Source organism: Mytilus galloprovincialis, chromosome 3, assembly GCF_965363235.1.
Source record: "Mytilus galloprovincialis chromosome 3, xbMytGall1.hap1.1, whole genome shotgun sequence".
NCBI lineage: Eukaryota > Metazoa > Mollusca > Bivalvia > Mytilida > Mytilidae > Mytilus > Mytilus galloprovincialis.
In genome coordinates this window covers 90041016-90063416 of record NC_134840.1, presented here as the reverse complement: position 1 = coordinate 90063416, position 22401 = coordinate 90041016, and the positions used below count along the sequence as shown (strand labels likewise).

The window sequence follows — 22401 nt, the reverse complement described above, 5'->3', positions numbered from 1 at the left end:
TTAACGATCTGGGACTTGTAACACCACAATAATACATCTGTTCTATGCAATTTATCGTCGGGTATATAATAGATTAAACTGCTTATGACAGGACATCATTTCCACCCGAAGTATTTAACGCTTATAAAGAATGCAATATGGTTTGTTGATGGAATGTTATCCTTTTTGTATATCTATACCCTCTGTCGTATGGTATTTCAGTGAATGAGAAATTCAACTCCAATTTTAACATTGACCTTTCCGCTTGGACTCTCCAATTTTAAAGTGTTAAATACCTGTGGTATTTGATATTATTTTGTATAGAAGTTACAGTACGCGTGTGTGGGCACTTCAGTATTTTGTCAATAAGATCTAGCAGATACTTTTTGGAGAAAAGAATATTTTTTGCGACAATCTAATCTTTATCTAAACTATCATGCTTTTACTTTTGACTATCATTGACTTAATCGAATCGGATGTTTTGTGTTTACCATACCTTAAAATATTTTTTTTTGTTGAATTGGATATTACGATATTTAGTTTTCGTGAACTATTAAAATTGTATTGTTATTTATTCACCACATTGGCTATTTCCCTCAAATCTGGTATTTTATCATTCAGTAGATCTGTCTGAATAAGTTTAACAACATTACTGGTAATCAGTTAATCTCGTAATTTATTCTTAAAAAAATAGTCTTTAAACCATTTCTGCTTGCACAAGGGATCATAGTTTAAAGCAATTTCTGCTCATTTCTTTGTCATTTGTTTGATGTAGTCTTTCCCTTTTTTTTTACTGGAACACATTATTATCGCATTATTATCAAAGGTATCTTTTCATAAGTACATCAAAATACATTATTCTTCAGGGTATAATTACAAGGTGATGTATGCACGTGTTATACCTCTGTCAGGTGTCGGTTCTCATTTGTTTCAACTCGAGTTGCTTCTTTCTTAAAACAATATATATCATACTTAAGACTCGTGTGTTATATGACCATCTGTTGATATTATTCTAAATATTCTAAGAATTACCACATTTTTATCAGCTGTTAGTACGTACCGAACCTTAATTTTCGTTTGTATCAAGTTGTGTTCATTGATTTCTGGTCCACAATATTCATTTTAGAAGCATTTTTAGTTCTTGTGAATTGTTTTGATCTACTTGACACTTCTTTATGTGCACTCATTTAAAAATGATGTGCATAATTTTAGTTCACGAACATTATATATTAGAAACCTGTGGTACTCAATATCAAAGAAACTTAACCTAGTGCTATTGGGTGTTTTTGTCTGACGCACACCGTCATGTTTTATACTGACAGCCGAACTATAAATTTGTAACGTCATCTAATTTGCGTTTTTGGCTTTATGTGTATTATCAGTTTTGCAATAACAGGCTTCTCAAGGTGATCAAACCATCTTTTCAGAAGAAGGTATTCCTTTTCCCCTTGTACAAGTTAAACAATCTTAGCATATCAAAAGTCAAACTCAAAGCAACATTTCAATCACAAAAGAGCCTGGCCCCATCAGGCAGATTTTTAATACAATTGAGAATGGAAATCGGAATTATGTCATAGAGACAACAACCCGACCAAAAGAACAGAAAACAGGCCAAGGCCACCAATCGGTCTAAGACTCAGCTGTAAAATTCGGAGGTTGGCTTCAGATGGCCCCTAAACAATAATATATACAAGCGAAAATGGACGCATCGCAAAACAGCGAAACATTTAACTGACCCCCCCCCTTCCCCCCCCCCCCCAAAAAAAAAAAAAAAAAAAAAAACAACCAAAAAATAATAAAGAAACTCACAAGACTAACAAAGGCTAAATGTTCCTGACTTGGGACAGGCTCTTAAAAGCGTCGGACTTAAGGTGTTATGTGAGATCTCAATCCCCCTTTCGTATGCCACTAGCCTATGTGGAATAATTGTTAAACAACGACCTTAAATGAAATTTTATTTTAAATCATTATTTAACTATCATTTTCATGCAATAAATATACTTTATATTGTCTTGTGGTGTGATCCTTGTTTATTCTATTTCTTATATAACGCAGGTATTGAAATAAAGGTTCACAGGTGTCACTGTCAGGTGAGCAGAGAGATTCATTTTAGCATTACCAGTTCTAGTGTATACCTTTTCAGGCCTTGACACTAACTGTTATTTCATGAATAGACATTGAATTATTTGACAGATTGTAAGAATGGAAAATCTCTGTGTTGGTCATAAGGTGTCAATGCGTTACTATCAAAGTATGTCGGCTTTCTTCTACTCAGAGAATTTCTTTTTGGAAATTAACAATGTAGGGGGTGTAGAAATTCGATATAACGTCATAACTATATAAAATCGCTAAATTTAGTTAGGTGTAGTTTAGCTATTGGTTAACTAAAATTTCAAAATGGGAAAAATAAAAAGGAAATAAAAACAGTTATTTTTCACTTTGTGAAGTTTGGATTGTTATTGAACCACCGACATTATTTACGGTTTATTAAGAAAAAAAAAATCAGCTGTAGATTGATACACATGAATGACCAGGACATATTACTTAACACATTACCGTCAGTGGCGGATCCGATCCAGAAATTTTCATAAGGGGGGGGGGCACTGACTGACCTAAGAGGGGGCCCGCTCCAGTCACGCTTCAGTGATTCCACATATAAGCAACCAAAAAGGGGGCCGGGCCCCCTGCCCCGCCCCCTAAATCCGCCTCTGATCGTCTATTTCAGCCGTTCTGTTATCCTGTTACTTAGTCGTAATACGACAGTTTCTTGTTATGTTGTTTGCTTATCGAAATTCAGATATAGTTTTGCTTTTTAGTTTTCAGTTTTGATAAAATTATATCCATTTAACTTTAAAATGCCATCAAATATTGAGAATAATTTTGGGTTGCATTAAATGAAAAAGTAAGTTACCATGGTTATTGGTCACATAGTATGCTTTAGCAGACTCGTGGATGTGCAATGCCTAATACTCAGGCATCAAACAAATATATAAAACATCGGAACGTGTTAGTTTGCTTGAGACACGACCGATTGTTTGAGATAAAGTTCTTCAGAACCAATAAAGAAAGAAACTGACATTTCTTGGAAAAAATCTCACAAAATGCAGACCGACAACCAAAAAACTTAACCTCTTCACAAGTATATACTGGATAAAAGAAGATTCGGAAGCGTTGTCAGTCCTACTTCAATTCGCGTTCATCTAATGTGTAGGTAGTTGTAGGTTATTGTTGCATATGAGTTTCATATTCTCCCTAAAAAAAATTATTATTTTGATACCAATAAAGTTTGAGAAGAAAAAAATGTATTTTAAAAACTCTTCTGAAACACGAATTAATTGTAACTTTGGAACAACTTACTACTTACAATTATCATTGTTTGAATTTCGAGAAGCAATTAAATCCAACTTTGAGAAAATAAGAATAAATTCCCAAAATATGCTCTAAGATTAACTTTAAAGGTGAAATCTTTTTTGATATGAATTAAGGTCCAAACTCATTAATTCCTTTGAACGTAAATAACTTGGCAAACAGAGATTCAAAATTTCAAACCGTAATTCCAAAACCCTAACATTGAAATATAAACCAGAGACACATATGAAACTGCAAAACCGAAGAATTCTTTAATCTTCTTCCATTCTCAAAGGAACTTACAGGTTCAGAATAACTCACTGTCGTGAAGAATTCTCACACGCTTGGTTTAAAATCCAAGCTTTTTTTTGTCTCATTGTCACTCATACCACATCTTTTTATACCAAGTTATATTATCTTTGTGCACAGTCATGGTTTTTCCAGCTATCTTCTTTTTTTTCTGATCTTAGTCCTATATTTTTACCACCTTTTCATCCGTCACGTTAGGCATTCAAATGCAATAAACACGTTATGAATTTCGTGTGTCCAAATTAACAACAAAGTGCCCATCTATTTAGGGACTTTGAACCTCTACAAAGCAACGTTTTGCACATAGTCTGACGGAAAAAAATGTTTTGATCTACTATACGGGAGTATTTAACGACCTAAACCTCTCTAACAGCTCTCGCTCAATCTACCTTTTTCATCATTTTATGTGCTTGACATGTAATTTTTTCTCTAATAAGGTCTTAATGTATATTTAAAAGATGAATTGTCGTGTGTCTTCATTACCCTTATACTTGGAGTACGGACCTCAAATACAGTATGCCGGGAAATTCACAAACCTTAAATAAGCAAATGCCTTGTAACCAATTATACATTTGTTGTTATATTGCAGTTATCAATGATACATAGTGTTATAGATTTTTGTAAGACAAAACTATGATATATTTTCTAAAGGTATCTTAATATTTTTTAATTTAATTTTTATTTATTGGCATTAAACAGTTACTGTGGCAATACCAGTTTAAACAAACAATAAACAACCATATGAAAACAAAACAGTATACAAAATCAAACAAATAAAAAAACATCATAACATACGTGATAAATTTACAATATTGCAATACTCAAAAGCCATGTTACAATGCTACCTCTGCCCTCAATTATAATTACCTTTTTAGAAAGTAGTAAATAATTCTACCATGTCTAAAGAAGTTGGATTTATATATAAAATAAGTTTGTTCATCAGGGAAATGAATGAAATATTCGTCATCTAATTGTATATCTATATATACTATTAAATTAGAGGCAAACATATTTTAGCTGATTTGTCTCCCAGCCGACGACCGTCTGAAGTATTATATAATAATAAATAGTCAGTGTATGAATGTACTTCATAGCTTACTATAGTAATTGCTTTAATTAATTAAACTCCAAATAAAGTACCGTAACTGGTTCCTCTTCGTTTTGTAAGCAGGCGGAAAAGGTCAACTCGCCCAATTCAAACACTCTCACTAATTATTACAACTTGTATACTTTATCAAAATAGCACAATAAATGTAAATAAAGCTTATCTTCTCTCAGTAAATTCATCTTTTCTGTGACCTCACGTGTCACACAGAGACAGAACTTGAATCATACCACTCAGAAAATAATGTACAATTATGCTCAATCAACCTCTCACTCTCTCACAGCTGTCTTTCGCGTTCTGGTACCCCATTCACTTCTCGTTTTTACAGTTCGCTGTCCATTCTTTCTAACTCTCCTCTCTCAGTGTTCTCCATTTTACTGCTCTCTCTTAAATTCACACAATTCTCCTCTCTCAATGCTAGCTTTCTCCCCGCATTCACTCATAGACTAGACTACTCTCTCTCGCACTCACAAATACCTGTCTCTCACTCACTCATAATTCCCTCTGTCTCTCACTCACTCCACGCTATTCCCTCCCTGTCTTCCTGTTTCTCATTCACTATATCTCTCTCACTGCTCCGCCTCTCTCCTTTCTCTCTTTAACTATCCCGTCTCTCTGTCTAACTAACTATTTTCTCTCTCTCTAACTATTCTATCTTTATCTTTTATTCCTGGGCTGGTGATACCATCGAGGAATTAAAACTCCATCAGCAGTGGCATCGACCCAGTGGTTGTAAATAAACTCATCATAGATACCAAGATTGAAATTTTATATTTACGCCAGACGCGCGTTTCCTCTACAAAAGACTCACGAGTGACGTGATAGACAAATTAAACAAAAATGGTACAAACTAACAAAATTTGCGAATCATGTTTTCTTGTGGTAGTATGTCATCAAAGATTTATGCATAATATGTAAATTCAAAAGTCTCATCGTCTAGAATAAAAATGCGCAGTCTGTGCCCTGGCTGATATGTCAGAATGATCTAGTTGACAACAAAGTTTGATTGAATGGAGCAGGCTCTAAGACAGATATTAACTAGCTATAAAACCAGGTTTAATCCACTATTTTCTACATAAAAAAGGCCTGTACCAAGTCAGGAATATTACAATTGTTATCCATTCGCCAAAGCTTTTGATTTTGCCATTTGCCTTAGGACTTTCTGTTTTCAATTTTCCTCTCCGCTCAGTATTTTTGTCATTTTACTTTTCAGAAGCCTATTGTTTTTCTACCTAAAATGTGCATATTTAATCCTAATAATGACCTTGTATCCATATTTTTTGTCTTTGATGTTCAATTTTCCGGGTACAGAAGCGTCAACAGATCCCTCATTTCTTTCTGAATAATTAAAATCCATACTTTCTGTTCACCACTGTTTGCTCTTGATCGTCTCCTTTAAATTTGTGCCACCTGTCTTTTGATTTTCACATAATATGCGTTTTCCACATATAACCCCAAATAAAACATCAAAGTTTTCGAGGAATCTAAAAAGGACCCGTCCATACCTGTTAGTTTTGAATAACATCCAAGTTTTCTTTAGGCAATAAACATAAACATCATCTCACTTTTCAAATTTTCACCTTTACATGTCATGATACATATTTGTTTTAACTCTTGTTTTAATTGCACTACAAGTTGCAAGTCTATGAGCATCTTCTTTTGCATTCCTGCTTAATGTTCTGTCAAGATTTCTTGGATAGATGGTTGCTGCTAACACGGAAGCTTTTAAATCAAGAGATCAAAACGGTAAAGTTGAAATCATTTCTTCGAAAAATTGACGTACGCCATCACGCATTGCATGGTTGAGCGTTATGGATGTTCCGATTGTCTAAACCCCAATCCTGTCCTCTTTTCCTTGAATTTTACATACCGAATTAGACCTACCACCGGGTTCGCACTATCACGAGAAACACGTCGAGTGCAACATCATCATTTTTTCGTTATTTTTTTGTCAGATCATTGTCAGTTGATTTCGACTAATGAGTTTGACGATCCCTTTGGTATTTTTTCGACTGTCTTTTAAGTATGTATGCTATTTCTAACAATAGTTTGCATTTACCATATTCCCTTTTTTCCAGAACATACTAGTGTCATGAGCTAGATTATTAATCCTTATGGTGCCATTTGTTTCTTCCACCTTGGATTTTGATTTATGGGCCTTTTTCCTATTTTCATGACAATTTCTTTGAATAGTTATCAAAGGTACCAGGATTATAATTTAGTACGCCAGACGCGCGTTTCGTCTACACAAGACTCATCAGTGACGCGCATATCAAAATATTTATAAAGCCAAACAAGTACAAAGTTGAAGAGCATTGAAGATCCAAAATTCCAAAAAGTTGTGCCAAATACGGCTAAGGTAATCTATGCCTGGGATAAGAAAAGCCTTAGTTTTCGAAAAATTCAGTTTTGTAAACAGGAAATTTATAAAAATGACCACATTATTGATATTCATGTCAACACCGAAGTGTTGACTACTGGGCTGGTGATACCCTCGGGGACGAAACGTCCACCAGCAGTGGCATCGACCCAGTAGTGTAAATAGTTATCAAAGGTACCAGGATTATAATTTAGTACACCAGACGCGCGTTTCGTCTACATAAGACTCATCAGTGACGCTCATATCAAAATATTTATAAAGCCAAACAAGTACAAAGTTGAAGAGCATTGAGGATCCAAAATTCCAAAAAGTTGTGCCAAATACGGCGAAGGTAATCTATGCCTGGGATAAGAAAATCCTTAGTTTTCGAAAAATTCAAAGTTTTGTAAACAGGAAATTTATTAAAATGACCACATTATTGATATTCATGTCAACACCGAAGTGTTGACTACTGGGCTGGTGATACCCTCGGGGACGAAACGTCCACCAGCAGTGGCATCGACCCAGTGGTGTAAATAGTTATCAAAGGTACCAGGATTATAATTTAGTACGCCAGACGCGCGTTTCGTCTACATAAGACTCATCAGTGACGCTCATATCAAAATATTTGCTTTGAAAATATCCAATCTTTTCCACTTGTCGAAATGCGCCAGTCTTTGAATTGTGTTTTCCGTCAAAAAGGGAATCTACTTTTTACCCTTTATATTTTATGGTTTTCAACAAATTGTTTTTTGTATATATATTGGAAACAAACAATTAAAAAAAAAATCTTCTGAATTTGGTTAAATTATAGAATTTTCTTGAGAAAAAGTACATAAGTTTTATAATAATAACCATACCGCTGTCCAAATTATTACACCATTTCACTCTAGATATTCGTCTAGCACAAGCGTCGAAATCTATCCATGGTCATGTGGAAGCGGATTTGTGTGTGTTATTTTTTCTATTTTTGCAATACACTGTCATTTGTACCAGCAGGGATTTCATTCTACGAATACATGTCTCCGTGTAACGCAGTTTATCTTTAGAACATAATCAGTAAAATTTCGTTTTGCTAAGGTTCCATTTGATTTTACTGTAGCACTGCAGACTTTACGAACAACTTTCGACTAGTCCTGCTATAGTCTCCATAGGTCATATCGTTGGTAATTAGATGGCGTCTAAACTGAAATAGACACCAAATGCTGATACAAATTGTCGAGTCAATGCATTGTAATTTTTTTTTTTGTAATTTGGAAATGTTTCAGAATGTTATAAATCAAACAGGAGATTTTGAGTTAAATCGGTGAACATGAATTTGACAGCTGGGCCCCTTGAAGTAAGAAATTTACTGTTCCCAGATCGGTCGGGCATATCGGTTAAATATTATTTAAGAATTGAATGCTTCTTTTTGTAAACTCAGGGGTGTAAAAGCGGTGACGAAGTACATTTTGTATGAAGCGCTTTCGCTCTTCATTCTTAAAACTGTGCGCACGGTCAACACTTTTACGCTTCATTCTTAAAACTGTGCGCACGGTCAACACTTTTACGCTTCATTCTTAAAACTGTGCGCACGGTCAACGCTTTTACACACATTCAGTACTTAAAATTACATTTTTAGCTAGGATCATGAAAACGTTATTTAGTCTTTATTTAATTTACTCACGCACTTTATTGTAGGACCTCGTGTCATCATGAATGTTAAATTTCATTGTGTAATGTATGTCAATTTCAGAAGGACGCAAGATTGCTGTTATCCAATCAAATGTATATATAATGAAACATTCATGCAATGTAATTATTACACGATGTATACAATAATTTCATTAAAACCAAAAAAACTATTTACTTATTTAATAAAGACTTACTGCTTGCAAGAATCTATGATTTAAACAAAATCCTGTTTACGCTGAAGATTCTCGGATCCCATCGCTGAAAACCAAGTCTGAAACGTGTTCGGCGTGTTTAGCTTTTTTCACAGATCATGAAACCCGAACGTCAAACAAAGCAAAGCTAATTTCGAACTAAATACCAATATTGTTTTCCTTATAATCAAACTTCTGGAACCGGAATAAAAACTTTCATCAATTTATCACTTACAGAAACCAGCTTTTAATTTGAATAACATTTCACACTGACTTCATGTAAATTAAGACAAATCAAAACCATAACGTTAACGTAAAATTTCCAAGCTGAAACCTGGTTTTATATGAAATGAATTGCTTTAAATCGCCCTAAGATGTCCAAACTCGGGAACCAGCCCAATAGTCAGCACTTCTGTGTTGACTTGAGTTATTATTGATATGTTCATAATTATAAATTGACTGTTTACAAAACTTTGAATTTTTGAAATACTAAGACGTTTCTACCTTAGGAATAGATTCCCTTAGCTGTATTCGGCAAAACCTTTTGGAATTTTTGGTTTTTGTAGACGAAACGTGCGTCTGCGCAAATATAAAATTTCAATCCTGGTATCTATGATGAGTTTATTTTCAACGTAAAATCCATAAATATTTAGCAAACAGAAATTGAAAGATTCAGAAGTCAAACTTTGAAGCCTTATATATACAGTTTAAAGAATATAAGTCAAATATTTGTTACTTTTCTGATTAGAAAATCACAAGGACACTGCTTCAGCAGTAACTTGAGCGATCTTAAATTGTGCCCACAATCATGACAACTGATATATGTTTTCTTTACTTCATACAAATATATGTCCACCTTTCATCGATTAAGTCGTTTATTAAACATTATATATAAGTTTGCAATACCAAGCATTTGCATCTTGTGTGAAGTTAACATTCTTGAAATATGCATATACTAAAACTACCATAAAGCTCTGTTCTAACACGAAAGTTAGTTGTATTCCAGGTTACCATTTAGTGATATCAGTAAGACTTAGAAGTGCATTAAATTTCTGCTTTTTTGGCCTTTAACATTTTTTTTTGGTTCGAGCATCACTGATGAGTCTTTTGTACACGAAACACGCGTCTGGCGTTCACAATTTGTGCCTGATATCTCTGAAGAGTTAATTGTTGAAACCAGCACGAGTCGTTTGCTGTGTTTTTTTTAATGGGGATTAAATAAAGTTTTTTTAAACTTTAGAACTCAACAAACTAATCATTGTAAAGCCATTTAAGCACAGACACTTATCAGATTATCAATGCAGTTCTTAAGAACTCTAGTTGACGATGCATACTGCTACTGTCATTTGAGGGGATAATTCTGTGTTTTTAATTACTTTTGAAAAAAATACATTCACTGCACCAATTTTGATACGTTTGTAATTTATAGAATATGGAGGTGATGGAGGATAGAAGATTAATATACCAAAATTTTCTGCATTGGTACGATTTAGAGACTGGTATTTTGAATCAGTATTGTTGTTTAAGACAGTAGGTTAACTGCTTGATGTCTTATTGTTTGTTTGATGGTTTGTTTTATACTTGTTGGCTTAAACCCCACTTATATGTTGCTGATTCATGCTTAATGAGCTGCATGCTCACAATATAAGACAATTTCGAATACAGATTAAAACAATAGTATAGAAAGTACATTCTAACTTAAATTTATTTGATGTTTTGTCTTTAAATACAAATAAAACCATATTATTGTTGAGTTTCCTCCAAGGAAAAAGTTCACAAAAAATGTAAAAGTTAGAAACGCATTTATTTCATAATTTATATTATTATGAATTAAATAAATTGTTATTTTTATGCCCCATTTATGGCCATTATGTTTTCTGGTATGTGCGTCCGTCCGTCCGTCTGTTCCGATTCAGGTTAAAGTTTTTGCTCAAGGTAGTTTTGATGAAGTTGAATTCCAATCAACTCGAAACTTAGTACACATGTTCCCTATTTTACGATCAGATTCTTTCTAATTTCAGTGCCACATTTGTTTAGACCAATTTCACGGTCCACTGGATATAGAAAATGATAGTGCGAGTGGGGCATCCTTGTACTATTGACACATGCTTGTTGAATATAAATTACAGCTTGTAAAAATCTACTTGGTGTATAAATGAGCCCTTTTCATATTGAAAATTTACTAGATGTACTAACTAACGTAAACTTCTGTTGCCGCCACAGTTATATACTTATTCTAATTGCTGCTTCAGGGGGGTACAACTGATTAATTGATCGGCTAATTTTACTTGTCTATGAGATTCTATTACAGTGAATTTGTACTTAAATAACTACATACCGAAGTGAAAAGGTAAAAGTTTTTATTTATGATAAATAGTTAAATTTAAACAAAGTAAACACACCTGCATTTAATGACGGTGATAGTATTAATGTCATTTATTGTTTGCTTTCTTAAGTGCTTGTGTATTTCATTTTACATTACCTGGCTATTAATTTGTACATTAAAATTTTGAAATCATCTGTCAAATTTGTACGGGTGATTCAGTGATTGATCATTTCAAGCTCATCCTCGTTATCAGCTGAAATCGTAACACCTGTTTCAGGTAAATTTCTATGTGAATAATGAAGATAGAGCACAGGTGTTCATATTTACGTTAGTTTTCAATTAGACGAGAATTTTGTATCCGTTTATGGGACAAATAATTTGTCAATGGTAATTTTACCTTTAATGTAAAGTTCTTTAGATCTCGTCATTTTTATATGATATATCTTGATCAATTTCAATTCACAAACTTTACATAATAAACCTATAATTATTTTCTGCATGCTTCATATTCAATTTTGTGTGTCATTAAATAGGTATGGAACAATCACCTAAATGGGATGAAATAACATATTTGATATATAATATACTGTATGAAATCCATTTTGTGTTCAAAAGAAAGATAGTATTTGAAAACAAGTCAAAAACTTTTAGTGAGCATCCATTTTTTTTTTTAATTTGGTCCTGCGAAAAATAAAAGATGTTTATTTTAACTTACTCATTTCCAAAATGATGACGTTAATGAACACGTCTGTAGATCTAATAACTTGACGTATGGTTTAATTTAAGTGTGGTATTCCAAATGCCGGAGGGATTATGTACCAAAGCTGTTTCAAAAGATATATTTATATAGTTATTGACATTTTCCTAGCAGTATTTTCTTTTTATTCACGTTTTATTTTGGTTTTTTTTTTCCTTGAAATTGCTAAAACTTTTTTTTATATAAAACCTCTATGTATTAACTGTTATGGGGTTTCCATATGGAACTCTTTCCGCAATTGAAGTTTGCTGTCTATGTTTGTATATTATGTTTTGTCGACTTGTTTGTCTTGTCTTGTCTTTTCTTTTCTTTCCTTTTTGTTTAATATATTTTTAGCTAACTTGGCCCAATAGGGCTAAGTGAGCTTTTCTCATCACTTGGCGTCCGTCATCAGTCGTGGTCGACCGTAAACATTTACAAAAATCTCTTCTTAAACTACTGGGCCAAATAAAGCCAAACTTGGCCCAAGTCATCCTTAGGGTATATTGTTTACAGAATGTATCCGATGATCCTGCCAATCAACCAAGATAGCCGCCATGGCTAAAAATAGAACACAGTGGTAAAATGAAGTTTTTGGCTTATATCTCTGAAACGATCCCTTGTCAATTTTTCACATTTTTTTTCTTAAATTTTTGTACTATTTTACAAACAGATTTTCCTCTGAACCTACTGGGTTAAGTTCATTATAGATGGAGATAAATTGTCAAAACAGAGAATTTTGTCATGAATTCTTTTCTTGTCTATAATGCGTGTCCTTAAATATGCACGTAGATCAAGTTGAGCGACTCAAGCTCTTTAGGCCTCTAGTTTTGCCATGACATTGTGAGTTTCTCTTTTGACTTATGACTTACTACTGGTTCCTTGATACCCTCTGCCATGTGTTTTAGTTATGTTTATATATTATTTTGCGAAGGTGAAAACCTACAAAGTTCGTTGTTTTACGAGTTGACATCATGAATTGTCAACAACGTAAACAATATAGCGAAAATTGCGTTTCAGTAATCATAACGTTAAATGTTTAATGATGACAAAATGGCCAATGTGAAAAGTATTGATTATATTTAAAATAAACTTAACTTAAATACCAGGACGAACATCTTTAAATGCCGGATCACAGAGCTACGGTTTATGTGAAATAAAACTAATTTGACGTATGAAAGCAAGAAGAAAGTTGGAATCTTTAGGTTGATTCCTTGAATCTACATCTCCTAAACCAATATACAACATTGATTGAACAGATTTAGCTTGTTGTAGCCAACCTTACCATACAGTGTGTGCAAGCTAGTTTTCTATAATACTTATGACTTATCACACTTTTGTTCTATTTTAAGGTAACGGAGGATCGTTTTGTGACATGCAGTGAAGATGGTACCATTAGAATTTGGGATTTATTTGACAGTCGACGACCTGGAATTAAGTTATAGAAACTTGGAATATTAAAGCATACAATTTGTTTGAAAGGATAACATTTTGAAAGTTCTCTTATTTTAGTTGCTCACCTTGTCCAATCGACAGCTGGAGTGTTTGTCCTTTCTTGTGTGTCGTCTGTGAACAGCATATTCTGAAATCACCATACTAAATGCTATCAAATGTAGCATCAAACGTCGTAAGAGAGTCGATGATTATGACCACGCAGACAGACTAACACGATAGCTATGATGATGCAACATTATGTTAAAACAATAAAACTAACAATCCGTACAACACCGAAAAAATCAAATACAGACAATTAATGTAATTTTCAGGTAAACTGTGTTAATATAATTTGATGAACCGTAAAAAGTAGACAGAGTTTCCTCATAAGTATCAATTCTCTAGATTATTGTTGCAATTCAATAATATTGTATTTATAAAAAAAAAAACGAATTTCAATTAAGTCATTTTACATACTATGTATGTTTGGTTTTACTGCCAGCACTTGCATATGTCTTTAATAACAATAACTTTTGTGAAGTCATTTACAAGTTTCGTTGTTGACTTATTTCTAGAGATATAGTTGAGGATTTAGTTTAAATGGGCTTAAGCTACGAAATATGAAAAACAATGAAATAAGAATTTGTTTTGTTCAATCATAAATGAGAGTCAAATAGTAAAATAGTAATTCGCCAGTTGTTTTAACTTTGTCAAAATAAGTTGAGAAACATTGCTGATGAGTTATCCACTTGTAAGTGAATAATTCGACCTCAATGATTCCGTTTTCATATGACTCTCAATTAAACCCCTTAGCTGGAGAAGGGTGACGCATGTATTCAGCTATCAAAAGGAAAGAAATTTTAAAATTGAAAGTGAAACAAGGGTGAATAATTAGTTGACTGATTCGATCCAACTGAATCATTCTTATACAGGTAAAAACGATGATCAACCTACCTTTTTACTAACATTATGAAATGACACAGACCGAGAAAAATCTATTGCACGTAGTTGCTATCTATTTATAAATTTATGTTTATATCGGGTTATATGACCGTCGACAGTTATTGGAGGTCATCTCGATGGTAAATTAAATGACATCTAGAAAAAAAATACACACGAAACGCTGGTACATATTATCGAGTCCATGTATTGTTAATGGATTATTTTAGACTTTTTGTACTTTTGATATTCAATTTAGTATGTTATAAGTCAAGAAAGAAGAGAACTTAAATCAAATGGGTGAACATGAATTTCATAGATGATGCCTCTGTAAGAACACTTAACAATTTACCTAGTTATTTCTTAGTTAAGACATAATTTCAAATAATAGCATTGAATATCAGATAAGCAAAGAATCCTGTTTAAGAAGATTTAGTTGGATACTCAGTTTTACAGTTGTGATCCACCTTGACTGGCATTGTTTAAAAAAGTGCCTGTGAATCTTATCAGAAATAGGTTTCTTACCTATTTTTTGTTTACCCTCCCGTAAGAATCTTACGGTGTATGGATTGCTATTTATGCATTAAATTAACTCATCATAGATACCAGGACTAAATTTTATATATACACAAGACGCGCGTTTCCTCTACAAAAGACTCATCAGTGACGCTCGAATCCAAAAAAGTAAAAAAAAAAAGAAAAAAAAAGCCAAATAAAGTACGAAGTTGAAGAGCATAAATATACAAGTCAGGATATAACCATTCGGTCTTTTCTGTTTCATTTATATTTCGCAAGTTTTGATAACTCTTTATAAAATTTATTATAAACCTGAATGTTTGACTGAAATTCCTAGTGCAGACATTCCTGTACGAGATTATTGATTTTTTTAATTGTACACAAAAATAGATTTTATGCGGTTTTTAACTTATAGAACATTGTTTCGTTTTGTATTCATTTTATTGAGATGTATATTAATTTATTTGCAGTATGGTGCACTTAATGGTACCGATTTAGAAATCATAAAATGATTATAATGTTTTTAATGTATTTGAATTTGCACAATTCTATTTATTTATTTGTAAGAATTTATTTGCTATGTTTATTACTTATATTAACAGGTTATGTTTTGTGATAACAGGGTGTTTTGTGATAAGCAGAAAAATGAAATATTGAATACATTTTTTATTTTGTAACATTTGATGCTGTTTCCCATATGCATATAGTTACATTTATTTACTGATACTAACTACACAGCTTATCGAATTCATTTTGATTATAAAACAATTGACAGTCAAGTAATTATGATATTTCCAAAAAATAATATCCGTCTTACTGCAAACTTCTCAGTTCAACACTTTTTGTTATTGTTTTCAAAACAGTTCCTTTATACATTAAATGACTCACATTAAGTTCAACTACATTTGTACCTTAATTGTTTACCTTATAATGTTGTACCTAACTGTTATAGTTTATTATTAAGACTAATATACTTTGTAGAACATCAAATTTCTTTGAACAGTTCTAGTCCTTGTGTGGTGTGTTATTGCACGTTGTTAACAGTTTGATTGCAATATAGATTACATATTATTTGTTTACAAGCTTTTTAAGTTTAGTTTTGTTTTGATACCTTTCTATTAAATGATTATTATTATTATTTGTGCTTGTTGTCTTCTTTAGAAAAAAAATGACCTCAAAATCAAAACTTCAAAGATTCAAAGCACGAACAAAGCACTGCAGGCAAACAACACACTTTGTCTACTTAGAGTTTAATTGACTAAAAAGTCGAATTAAATGTTATAGCCATTTGTAATACTTTATTTACTTGTGTAAGAATTTTCTGTTTTGTTTAATTCGACCCTAATCTGACTAATTATACACAGGTTTGACTATCGGTTAGCACTGATGATACTATTTCACAAGATACTTCGGGTTGACTATCGATTGGCACTGATGATACTATTTCACAAAATACTTCGGTTTTACTATCGATAGGCACTGATGGTACTATTTCACAAGATACTTCGGGTTGACTATCGATTGGCACTGATGATACTATTTCACAAGATACTTCGGTTTGACTATCGATTGGCACTGATGATACTATTTCACAAGATACTTCGGTTTGACTATCGATTGGCACTGATGATACTATTTCACATGATACTTCGGTTTGACTATTGATTGGCACTGATGATACTATTTCACAAGATACTTCGGTTTGACTATCGATTGGCACTGATGATACTATTTCACAAGATACTTCGGTTTGACTATCGATTGGCACTGATGATACTATTTCACATGATACTTCGGTTTGACTATCGATTGGCACTGATGATACTTGTAGAGTATTGCGTTGCGTTGTGTATTTGATCGTCAGCTAACAAAGGCGTTAAAGATAGAACTACGTCTACGTTTCTATTCAATACAACATAAGTATCACAATTACGCGACGTCACAAAGATAGTGGCAGTACTGCAAATAGGTACGTTAATATAAGCGCAATTCTTTACATTCTGGGGCCGCAAAAAATGATATTTAACTCAAATTTGAAATACAATATGAAAAATTCGTAAATTTGACATTAGATTAATTATTTCTGATCAATTGTGACATAAAGTGAAATAATCATAGTTAAAGTCTCTAAATATTTTTTAACTGTTCACGTCCGAATAATTTAACACTTTAACAAGTCTATCTAATAACCGTAGTTAATTGAACAGTCTATACATAAACTAATTTCTCCAGGGCAGAAAAGTTCATTCACTGTCATCATTTGTACTGCGTATTTCCAACTGATAGAGCTTCACAATCGGACGGTTGGTGATTCCTGTGTCGGTCTTGATAACAGCTGATCGAATGAGCCCATCCTTTCCACGAACTAAATCTTGTACAACTGCTAATTTCCACATTATACGATTTGTGTCATTGTGTACTTGTACAATGTCACCTATTTGTATTGTTTGTTCGTTTCTTCCAGATGTACGGTGGAATTCACGGAGTGACGTCAGATATTCGTGTTTCCATCTTGAGCGAAAATGGTTGATTAGTTCATTATTTCTCTGTAAATTTTTATTCAGTTTCACGTGCAAATCTTCGGAAGTAACACTGTCAATATTCTGTTCCGATTGGTTGTCAAGTCGACGACCATATAAAAGGTGCGCTGGTGTCAGCGGTTCGGGATCTTTAATATCAGTAGAAATGTGAGTTATAGGACGATTGTTTAGAGTTCCCTCGATTTCAATTATAATTGTATTCAAAATTTCCGTAGTGACACATGACTTTCCTAGTATTGCTTTAATTGACTTTTTCGTGAGTCCGATTGGGCGTTCCCTAAAGCCTCCACAAACCACGGTGAACGGTTGGGTATGATTTCCACTCAGTTCCTTGATCGGCAACTTTTTCTTGTATTCGGTTGTCTTGGCTTGATCGTGTAATCTTTTCGGCGGCTGCCTTGAAGGTTGTTGCATTATCCGACAACATTATCCTTGGTGTAGATCTCCTAGCGACAAATCTTTTAAAAGCAAGCATGAAAGACTCCTCGATTAAATCTGTGACTATCTCCAAGTGTATAGCTCGTGTAGCGGCGCAAGTGAATAAACAAATAAAATTGAGAATGGAAATGGGGAATGTGCCAAAGAGACAACAACCCGACCAGAGAGCAGACAACAGCAGAAGGTCACCAACAGGTCTACAATGCAACGAGAAATTCTCGCACCCGGAGGCGTCCCTCAGCTGGCCCCTAAACAAAAATATACTGGTTCAGTGATAATGAACACCATACTAAACTCCAAATTGTACACAAGAAACTAAAAGTTAAAATAATACAAGACTAACAAAGGCCAGAGGCTCCTGACTTGGGACAGGCGCAAAAATGCGGCGGGGTTAAACATGTTTGTGAGATCTCAACCCTCCCCCTGTACCTCTAGCCAATGCAGAAAAGTAAACGCATAACAATACGCACATTAAAATTCAGTTCAATAGAAGTCCGAGTCTGATGTCAGAAGATGTAACCAAAGAAAATAAACAAAATGACAATAATACATAAATAACATCAGACTACTAGCAGTTAACTGACATGCCAGCTCCGGACTTCAATTAAACTGATTGAAAACTTATGTCTTCATCATATGAATATCAGGCACAATTCTCCCCGTGGGGAGTTTAGTAACACACCATCATAACAAATATGAGAAGAACATAACCCGTGTCATGCCAACAACTGGTTTACTAATAATAAATGTGTTTAGTTCCGATGCAAAGACCCTATAAGTGAATCAATATTAACGCCAAAATATGCAATCTTTAATGACCTGACAACAGTATCGTAACTATATCCCTTCTTAATAAGTCTATTTAAAGGTTTTGTTAGCTTCTGATGTGAATACTGACATTTTTGTGCTTTATAAAGAATATTTCCATAAAATATTGGATGTGAAATACCTGAACGTATAAGAAGTCTGCATGTTGAGCTATATTTACGAATGATGTCCTTATACCGATGACAAAATTTAGTAAATGTTTTGACTAGTTTGTGATATCGAAAACCCTGGTGTAATAATTTTTCAGTAATACATAAATTTCTCTCGTTAAAATCTAAAACATTGTTACATACACGAGCGAATCGTACAAGTTGAGATATGTAAACACCGTAAGATGGTGACAAGGGAACGTCACCATCTAAAAATGGATAATTAACTATAGGAAATGAGAAATCATCTCTTTTATCATAAATTTTAGTATTAAGCTTTCCGTTAATGATATATATATCAAGATCGAGTATTAGCTTTATTTAAAGTAAGTTCAACAGGATAAATTTCTTTAGTATACATACTGAAGTCGTCATTATTGAGAGCTAAAATATTATCCAAATATCTAAAAGTATTATTAAATTTGTGTATCAGATGTTGTTTCGATGGGTCTTTGCTGATTTTTGTCATAAATTGTAACTCATAGCAATACAAAAACAGATCCGCAATAAGTGGTGCACAGTTAGTCCCTATTGGAATTTCGATAACCTGACGATATACGGAATCTCCAAAGCGAACAAAAATGTTATCTAGTAAAAATTCAAGAGCAGATATAGTATCAAAGCATGTCCAATTGACATAGTATTTTTGTTTATTGCTACTAAAAAATTACCTAAAAGAGTTAGAACATATATATTCACATTCTGACTTTTTAAATGCCCATTTAATTAGGTGTGTGAATTTTTTCTTAATGAGAATGTGAGGCAATGTGGTATATAGGGTAGAAAAATCAAAACTTTCAACAGATTCAAAATCACCAATATAAGCATGCAATTTATCAAGTACTTCCAACGAGTTTTTGACACTCCAAAGTAATTAATTCCACTATTTTTGAAGGCCTTATTTGAACAATTTATTATCAGGTTTTTGATTGTACCAAGTGTACTTGTAAGAAGAATAGATAATTTAGTAGTGGAACAATGGCTTGAAGACGAAGTAAATCTATATTTGTAAGGTGTTTTGTGTAGTTTCGGAAGCCAATACATAGTTGGAACTTTCATTGTTTTTGGTTCTGCTTGTAAAGCGGTAGCTAAAAGTTTATGTTTGTTACAGATGTCGTTTTCTGAAAATGGAGTCAGTTGGAATGTTGGTGAATTGGTGATTTCTTTTTGTAGAACCTCAATGTAAAATTTACGTTAAACAATAATAATATTATTAGCAGTATATGTTTTGCTTAATTCGTTGTGTTTTCCTTTTGTATACAAAGCTCCTGTGAAATCAACGCCGGTTACTGAAAAAGGATAATCGTAGTTGTCTCGATCTTTAGGTAGCGGTGGCGGATCGGGTGCGCTGTAAGGCATTCCTGATATTTTAATGCATTGAACGCATTTGCGAATTTGTGATTTTACGCACTGCCTTATTCTCGGTATCCAATATTTCTGTTGAATATATGCGATTGTACTGTTAAGTCCGGCATGTAAAGTCTTTGTGTGTGCATCCATTACGATTAAGGACGTAAGACTGTGGTGTGTTGGCAATAACAACGGATATTTAGTACTCTCCTTCACAGGTGCGTTTTGTATTCTCCCGGTACAACGTAGTAATCCATTTTTGTCTGTATATAGTTTAAGTTGTCGAACAAATGGGACTTTTTTCTGTGAAGATGAATTCAAGCTTTCAATTTCATCCTTAAATGTTTCCTGTTGTACTGTTACTATTAGAACTTTTAATGCTTTACATCGCTCCTCAACACTGATTAATCCGATTGACCGTTTATCTTTTAAATTCCGTAAATTCTGTATAAAACGCAACACGTATGCTGTTACGCTAATTGCTTTTTCTAAAGATCTGTATCGTTGTATATCTATACATGAAATTGTCTGTGTTGAAGCATTTTTACTTTCATCGTCTGTATTGTCATCACTAACAGTTACCATCGTGCTGCAGTCTTCAATTTTCCTCATCCATGTCGGCCAATTTTCACGATTTAAAATCCATTGTGGACCGTTCATCCATAAGCTGTTATTATGTGTTTAGCGTAAATTCCTCGAGTTAAGTAATCAGCTGGATTGTCATCTGTTGGACAATAATTCCATTCAGCATTCTCTGTTAATTTTCTTATTTCTTTAAGTCGATTTGCTATGAACGGTTTTAAGTTTTTTGACGAATTAATCCAACTCAAAACAATTTGACTATCGCTCCACATATACACATGTTCTGTTGTTATGACTTTAAGAAGATGCCTTGCTAATCTGGCGCCGATAAGCGCGCCCATAAGTTCTAAACGTGGTAATGAAATCGGTTTCACGGGTACTATTCTGTTTTTAGCCATGACGATGACCGATGAATTTGCTGTAACTAAGTAAGCACAAGCTCCGTATGCTAACTGACTGGTGTCTGTGAAAATATGTATCGACGTTTTCTCGGTAATAACTCCTTCCGTTAACATTCGTGGAAATACTATTTTGGTAGCCTCCTCGATATCTAAAGCTATTACCTGCCATTTACTTCTCAGTTCGTCGGACAAACATTCATCCCAATACAACTGTGCCTTCCATAAAGTCTGCATAAACAGCTTAGCTTTTACCGTAATTGGCGTGATTAATCCTAGGGGGTCGAAAATTCTAGACGATATGCGCAAAACCTCACGCTTTGTTATCATTTTGTCCTTTTCCATAAATTCAATCTGTTGAAATTTCAAATCGTCGGATTCCCTATCCCATCTCATGCCTAAAATTTTGACTGTCGTCATTGTCGCCGATCTAGTCTCGTCCTGCGACGTTCTGTAATTCTGTACTATTAGAATTTCAAGGTTGTAAGTTGAATCCTGCCTCTGATAATAATTTTCTTGACATATATAGGTGGCATAGGTCTTTATTAAAGCATATACTGATTTTACGAACAAGGCCTGCCTCCGACTCGTACGCAAATTAATACACAATGTTAGAATGTTGTCAATGGTGCATTGTGCATGCCCCAATGTCAATAAACTCATTTTTGATATGTATGGTCATATATGAGGATCATGAAATTAGACCGTGTAGAATTTCAAAAGTGATTGTTTATCTGTAAAACTGGTCAGAACGTTATCCACGTATAAATTTCTCTGTAATTCTGTTGATGTAGTTGACGGATTGTCTCTAAAATGTTTCATTAGCGTGGCCCTTAACATGAATGGCGAACAGGTGGCGCCGAAAAGTACAACATTAAACCGGTAAGTAATCAAACGGCTTTCTATGTCCATGGGATTCTCTAACCAATAAAATCTTGTGACATCTCTCTCATCAACATCTAATTCAATATGCAAAAATGTTTTTTTCAATATCCGCTGTAACTGCATATTTATACATTCCAAAGCGTACATATATCTCCGTCAAATCAGTCATAATTGGTGGATATGTTGCTAGGCAATCGTTAAGCCAAGGACTACTGTCATTCGCTCTACAGCTACAGTTATATACTATGCGTATCGGGGTGGTGACTGAATCCTTTTTTACAGGATGATGCGGAATGTAATGAACCTTGTTTGTGC

The 22401-nt window shown here is 33.7% G+C and overlaps 1 protein-coding gene across 8 annotated transcripts in view; it reads left to right on the top strand.

Annotated features, from left to right (window-relative positions):
• The window catches only part of LOC143069321 (uncharacterized), a 97769-nt gene extending 81715 nt beyond the window's left edge, over nucleotides 1-16054 (top strand). For all 8 annotated transcript variants that reach the window (XM_076243897.1, XM_076243896.1, XM_076243894.1 and 5 more), the window contains one exon: nucleotides 13380-16054. In XM_076243897.1, the coding sequence (XP_076100012.1) occupies nucleotides 13380-13472 (93 nt within the window). In that variant the 3' untranslated portion in view covers nucleotides 13473-16054. The remainder of the gene's footprint in view (nucleotides 1-13379) is intronic.
• The last annotated feature ends 6347 nt before the right edge of the window (nucleotides 16055-22401 follow it).